This window comes from Eucyclogobius newberryi, unplaced genomic scaffold (assembly GCF_026437365.1).
Source record: "Eucyclogobius newberryi isolate DKJ021-1_F unplaced genomic scaffold, fEucNew1.0.hap1 SCAF_17, whole genome shotgun sequence".
Classification (NCBI taxonomy): domain Eukaryota; kingdom Metazoa; phylum Chordata; class Actinopteri; order Gobiiformes; family Gobiidae; genus Eucyclogobius; species Eucyclogobius newberryi.
The window spans coordinates 25389214-25396256 of NW_027315801.1; the positions used below are offsets into that span (position 1 = coordinate 25389214).

The following is a 7043-nucleotide window of genomic DNA, read 5'->3' on the forward strand; positions in this document are numbered from 1 at the left end:
AAAATCATAACTTCTTATCAATTGAGCCTCTCTTACTCTCTTATTATAATCATGTCATTATAATTAAAGGCGGTATGGACGATTTTTCGGCGATTTGAGAACGCAGGCGGAAGTGCGCATGCGCACTCCCCCGTGCGGACTGATACAACACACACGTGCGTTTGTTTATTAGCGCAACGGAGCGCATCGCATCAGCTCGAACTGTCTTTCTCCGTCTTCATTTTGCCCCGTACACTGAGGGAACTATATTATGATAGATCCATGCGCTTAGGTACGCGGAAACGGGGGGACGAACCGCACGCGGCTGCAGGTGAGCGGTAGGTGCGTTTTATGATTGATACGTGGCAGGACAAATGATTTATCCATGCCACGAGGAAATATGATAGAAAATTTGCTGAAAAAAATCGTCCATACCACCTTTAAGCCGATGTCAAAACTGTTTTTTTAGGACAAGGATGATTGTGCTCTGGCTCATCATCAGACATGCAAATGGGGTGAGATCAAGGATTATAAAAAGAAACCGTATTTTCTTTGTTGGTGTTCCATGTGGGAGCCTTGTGGGACTTTCAGGAGCAGAAACAAAGCCGTCTGATAAAGAGCGCAGCGGGATAAGATCTTCCCCACACTCAACACATCTCCATCAAATGGGCTTCCTGTCCAAGTTCCAAACACCTCCGCTGGCCTGCCCGCCCTCTGGAATTCTCTATCAGGGCTACACCATCAGAGCAGTGGGTTAGGGAAAATAATGGTAACTGGCAAACAATTGTATTATTGTATTGTATTAAATTATAAGCAGTATTATTAGTTTGGTCTATAAATTTGAAATGTAGAGTAGTAATACATCAATGTAAGGAGAAGGTTTTTGTTACTGGTCACTACTGCTGCACCAATGCTAAGTAAATATGCAATAATGTTATGCCTTGGGCTACATCTTCATGCTATAATCTCTACAAATACACGCACCATCTGATTCGTCAGTGTTGCATTTCTCGTAAATTTGTTGTAGTTACAAAAACATCACACAAAGCCTTTTTTATTCCATCTTAGACAATGCGCCTCCCCACCTCTTCACTTCTCTGCCAGGCATTCCAGAGTCTATCCTAGCTATCGAAAATGTCAAGAATGAGGGGCAAGCAGAGGAGGGTACGGAGCGAGCGGCAGGTACAGTCTTGTCCCAGTGCAGTCTGGGAGCAGAGGATGAGATCGGACTTGACAGGCTTAATTAAAATGGTGTGGCTCTGTAACTAGAAGACTTAAAGCCATTCTCTTCCCTGGATATAGCTGTAAAAGGCGGCTGGATATCATAATCAGGCCCTCTTTCGTTAAACAATGCAGAGGTTTTGGTGGTGCATAAGCGTACACTAATCCCACAGGAAACAGGAAAAGTGAGAAATCATGCGTGTCTTGCTATGCATTAGTCAACTGAAACAATCCATTTGTATTTGCAAATCTTTATCAAAAATCTTTATCAAAATGTTTAATGTTCTTTTGTAGATCATGTCAAACATTTAACGTTATATTTCTATGAATATGAATCATTGTAGCCGTCATAGTTTATTTGAGTGTAAAGTGTATAGTATATCTGTATAGTTAATGTGCAAATATTGTGTTCATTTGTTATGCGCATTAAAACAGTCCTTTACACAAGTCTGCTATGGACACAATTATTCTTGCTGATTCCTAAAATTCCACTACTTCCATTTTCAGCGCCACTGTAAGAGAATATGAAGAAATCAGGTTTGTGTGGACAAAAAAAAACTCTTCAAACACAAAGCCTCGCCACAGAAAGCCCTGCATTCACCAGCATTTATCTTCGCCAAGAAACTCCCCTCTCCACAACAGGAGTCTGGGACAAGAAAGGACGGGCTCAATGAAAAGGTTAGCAGTGCACTGTTTCGTGCCTTGACAGACAAACAGAAGAAGTTTTATGTGTGTGCCAAATGCAACTTAACACTGCAAACAAGCCCAGTCCCTTGGAACATCCCGCCACCCGGAATCATTGAGAGGAAAACACCCGGAATGCAGAGTCCAGAATTCAGAAAAAAAAAAGCCCTTGGCAAGGTGATTTCGTGCTGGGAATCATTTGCCAGTAATGCTTTGGAGTTTGACTTGCTGCCAACATAGTCAAGTTGCAGAAGGAGTTCAACCCTGGAGGGGCTAGTCTTGCAGTCATGGTGGTAGGATTTATTAGTCATGGCTTTATGGGTCATCTCATAAGAGCTTGACAAATTACTTTTCAACCAAGTGCAGGTAAAGAGGTATTCAATGGAGTCCTCCGGTGCTCCAGAGCGAAAAAAAGAAAATGAGATGCATAAAGGGGTCATAGAAATAGTTGCACATACTTTTCCATTAAGTCGCTTACATTATTATATTGCCTTGACTCTAAATCTGACAAACAACGGAGAAGCTACAAATCCATTAACAATTAGTTTATAAGTTGAATGTGTCAGCTGCCATTGACCTAAACAAAACTTACCTAATAGAAAGCTCGTCAAACAGAAATGGAAAAATCATATTTGTTTCTTACAAAATGTACAAAACTTTTCTTTTCACGATATGGCAACCAAAATGAAAAACATTTACCATACCGCCCTTTACAATATTCCAATAAAGTTACACAATTATGAACCCATTATTCTTAATGTGGGAACCTGCCTCTCTAAATGTTGAGTTATTAAACCGGCCGTCTTCAAGGTGCAAGGGTCAGAGAGCAGCATTAAAGCCGTGTCCCGGAGGTGTTTTGCGGACACACCCACCTGCAGGGACAGGCTGGGAAGAGCTGACTTCAATGCTCCGAGCTACGCTTTTTCAGAAAGGTCTGAGTCATGGAGTTAGCAAGCATGACTGTACAGCTCGAGTTAAATACAGCTTTACTTCAGGGCAGTGCACTGCATACCATTGACTGGTAGTCAAATGAAAAGATTGAAAATGAAAAACAAAAAAGCCTCAGAGACACATTTTTCGATGCTTAGTGGCTCTCAAACATGTCCAACAATGTACCACTTAGGATATTTGACTTTCTAAGTAGCACAACATTTATTATCAGACTTCATCAGGCCAAAATTAGGGCTAAAGCATGTCAAAAAGTAGACTAAACCATGGATAAGATTGACTAAACTTTACTTAAAAAAAAAAACTAATATTGAAACTGCAGAGGGCTTCATGTAGCACCAGAGGCAGCCCAAATATCACAGTTTGAGAGACACTGCAATAGAGTTCAATTAACATGATTCTTTTGCTCCAAAACCACCGGCTGGTCCTGTAGTTATATAAATGACAGCACAGGTGCAGTGTTCATGGAAATGGTCAAATTTGAAAATACTCTCTGTTCTAATGTTGACGATCGGTTGAAGTTTGTCACATTCAGTGTTCCAGTGTGGATGTTCTGGACACCATTGCCCCCATGAAGGTTAAAATGGTGAAAAATCCACCATGGAGGAATGCTAATATAAATCTATATAATATTGAATACATTACATAGAAGATTTAGATAGCTTGGTTGTCAAATGGTGAATAAAAATCAATATATATATATATGTTTCAGTGTATTAGAATAAATGACCACTTATAACAGAACAATGCTTTACCCAATTACTTAGATCGGAGCAGTAAATCAATGTTTTCAAAGATGGATGACAATATTTAGTTTCAACTCAATACTATGGCCAATAATACAAATGTAAAGTATATCAGGCCATTGATCAATTGCCCCAAACTGTATCCTCTGCTCCCCTGGATCGTCGTCCTTTACCATCTCAATCCATAACATCACACAACTCTAGCCGCGTGAAAAGTCTTGCTCAGATCCACCTGCCCCCCAATGATGGACCTCCTGGAGCAGTTTCCTACCTTCCACACAGTGCTCCACATCCTCCAGGTTGCGCAGGGTAATCCTCATCAGACTGGAGTTGAGCATGAGTTCGTTCTTGTGCTCAGGGCCCATGTACTCCGGGGCCGGGTTGAGGAAGAAGATGCGCGTGTCTCCTGTGGATACCTGGTTGTCACAGATGCCGGGGTTACCGAATCCGCCGATCATCACCTTGTTGCCTCCGTCCAACAGGATTTCACGGCTCACACTGATTTTGCCTTTCAGATAACGCCACACTCGGACCTACGGGAAAAAATACAACAGAGAGTAACCTTGTAGGATTTTTTTAATGTTAACATATTTTCATCACATCGTCAAGCCTAAAATATTTGTAAATCATACATTCACTTGTCCTTCACTTGATGTGAGACGCTGCCTTTGTGGCACTAATATGTTTTGCAAAATTTAAATAGTTTTTATGTTTTTTAGGTTGTCTATCTCCTCCCCCATCTGTCCGCTCTTGCACCTCCTTAAATCTCAACATTTACATTTCTTACCAACCATTTTCCAACAGATTCTCATTTGCACCGCACGCACCTACAGAAGACTATTCATCCAGATGTCGTATATTCATTTAATTGATTTTTATTATTACAGGGTTTTTATTTATATGGTCAGATCTTTTCACTGTAGTCGCTGTTCTGTTATCTCTACAATTAACTATATCATAAATATAAAAAATATATGGTTAAAGGTAAATGATATAGTAGGTTGAATTGGTTTGTGTTTTCGATTACTATATATATATTTTTTTCACTTGTTAAAATTAGAGGCAAGTAAATAATTAATTTTCAATATTAATCTGATCTTCCAGCAACAAAGCCTGTGTTATATTCCCAAAAATCTCTGTGACATAGACTTCATGCCAGCACATGGAGCAGTGTGTGTGTTCTGTCGAGTCATGATAAGTCTGGCCTTCTTCTGCACTTCCCACTCATGTCTGCCTCAGCTCTGGAGCAGTGCACCTCTAATCTGCTCCATTCATTCAGCTGCAGACGGGAAACCACTGTGTGCTAACTCTAAGGAAAGGCTCGCTGACCAAACACTACTTGTTTATTTTGACAGATGATAGAGTAGTGCACCACAAGAGAACGGCGTAGCGCTAAAGGACTTTTACAATAACTGGGTCGGCCATGAACAGGGACAGTGGCAGGCGGCTTCCTCCAGGCATAGAATGAGATTGTGTTTCACTACAGCTACTACCATTCTGTAGTTCAACTCGATGGAAGAATGTGGCTCCAAGGCAGACGTTAGGTGACAAAGGATGCACGCCGCGATGTAAAAGGCAAACCAAAGCTGACATGAGATCCCATTGATGGTCTGCAGAGTATTGTATCAAACATTTATACTAATAATACAGACATGATCAAAGAGATAATCATGTCTTTATTGAGAGCACTAAATTGAGTGGTTTAAAGGTGATTCTTTATATTACAACATTACAAATGAATCGTTCATACAAAGCGCGTCCATACATACTAACATAGGTATAATAACTATCAGTAATCCAGCATGAGAGCCATTAGTGACACAGCCACTGGGGAGTAATAGACAGGAGCTGAGATTTTAATCATACAAAAGAGCTGCAGCCAAGGGCCACTCAGGGGCCACTTTCCTGCAGTAACATGTTGGGGATGACAGACTGCATGCTTGTTTTGGCCCCTGTAATAGATGTGTAACTAGTACTAAGTGGAATAAAAGCCAATGGAGCACATACATAGACAACATTTATGCTTACATTTAGTTTAGTTTGGCGTGAAGTTATATGATGCATTTAAGATATTCCTTTATTGTCCACACATGGGGAAATTTCGTTGTATTTGAAAAGTTAGGCTTGTAAATATGTCTAAAATAGAAACATTTGTCGCCTGCAGATTGCATAGACAATAGTAATATAGACTAATAGCTAGTTGTATGGTGTAATAGTTGTGGCCACTGCATAAGTTGTATGAGGACATTGTGAGTTTACTAGAAGCAGGTGTCTCCTCCTTATGTGCTGCTGTTGTGACTTTTGCACGGCGCGCACTCTTACCTTGCACGAGTACGTGTTGTGCACCGGGTCCATGTTGATAATCTCGTCCACGGTCCCCGTCAAAACTACGTTCGCCTCATCCTCCCGGTCCTCCAGGTTCCTCTCGGGGCAACTGGCTCCGCAGTGTCCGCTCAGAGCGACGAGCAGTCCGGCCACGAGCAGTGCCGCTGTCCGCTGGGGTCCCATGGTCGGAGGAAGAAGCAGGAGCAAAAGTTTCACTCCGCGCAAAAAATAATCTGTTAACGCTCTGCGGAGTGTTGGTCAAGCATAAACTATCTGTGTGAACTTAGCTAGGGGCGAGCTGAGTGCTTGTTCACGCCGCAGCCTAGATCCAGCATCTGTACCCGGCTACGGTCCGAGCGTGTGCGCCGCCGCCGGCTGGAAGTGGAGAAGGAAGAGAGGAGACACCCGGAAGGAAGAGGAAAGCCCGGGGAGCTGAGTCTTCAGGAATGTGCCGCGCTCTGCCTCTCTTTTCCACCGTCTCTCTCTTTCTCTCTCTCTCTCGTTCCCCCCCCCCTCTCGCGGATTTACATGCGATCTGAATTTGATCCCACAAGTGGAGTGAGGAAGGTGCCGGAGGCGCTGTGGAGTGGCGCGGATGAACCGACGCGCCAAACGTGGCTGTGCTGTGTCGCCCCCTGTCGGACGCACGGGATCCCTACGCTGACACTGGCCCCCATGGAGTTCATCCCATTGTGATTCAAATGAGCAAAAAATGTGCAAAGCCAGGATAGACCAGTGGTTCTGGTACCCAACACTTCTATAACTGATTAGTCTAAAGTCTGAGCTCTCCACGCGTGCTCATGGTGCCATCTTGGATACTTCATGCTATAAATATAAGAAGAAGTGTAAGATAAGATAAGATATTAAGATATGCCTTTATTTGTCCACACAATGGGGATGTTTCTGTGTTGCAACGCAAGTAGGTACAGGAGAAAAGAACAGATGACACTCTTAATAGAAAATACTCTTATAAACAAAACTCATATGTACAGAACCTCTCATATTCTTAATGGGGAATAGAGAAAAAATATATAATGAAAAATAAAAAGAGAAATAAAATGAAAAGAGAAAAATAAGCTAACATAAGACAAAATAATACTAATCATAGTGGTAAAGTAAACACTCTTATTTACAGCAGTT

General features: G+C 42.0%; 1 protein-coding gene across 7 annotated transcripts in view; it reads right to left on the bottom strand.

Annotated features, from left to right (window-relative positions):
* agrn (agrin) overlaps positions 1-6180 on the bottom strand; it is a 344610-nt gene extending 338430 nt beyond the window's left edge. For all 7 annotated transcript variants that reach the window (XM_072449621.1, XM_072449614.1, XM_072449618.1 and 4 more), the window contains exons 1-2: positions 5901-6180; positions 3850-4111 (exon numbers count right to left, since the gene is read on the bottom strand). In XM_072449621.1, coding sequence (XP_072305722.1) covers positions 3850-4111; positions 5901-6086 — 448 coding nt within the window. In that variant the 5' untranslated portion in view covers positions 6087-6180. The remainder of the gene's footprint in view (positions 1-3849; positions 4112-5900) is intronic.
* Positions 6181-7043: the final 863 nt, after the last annotated feature.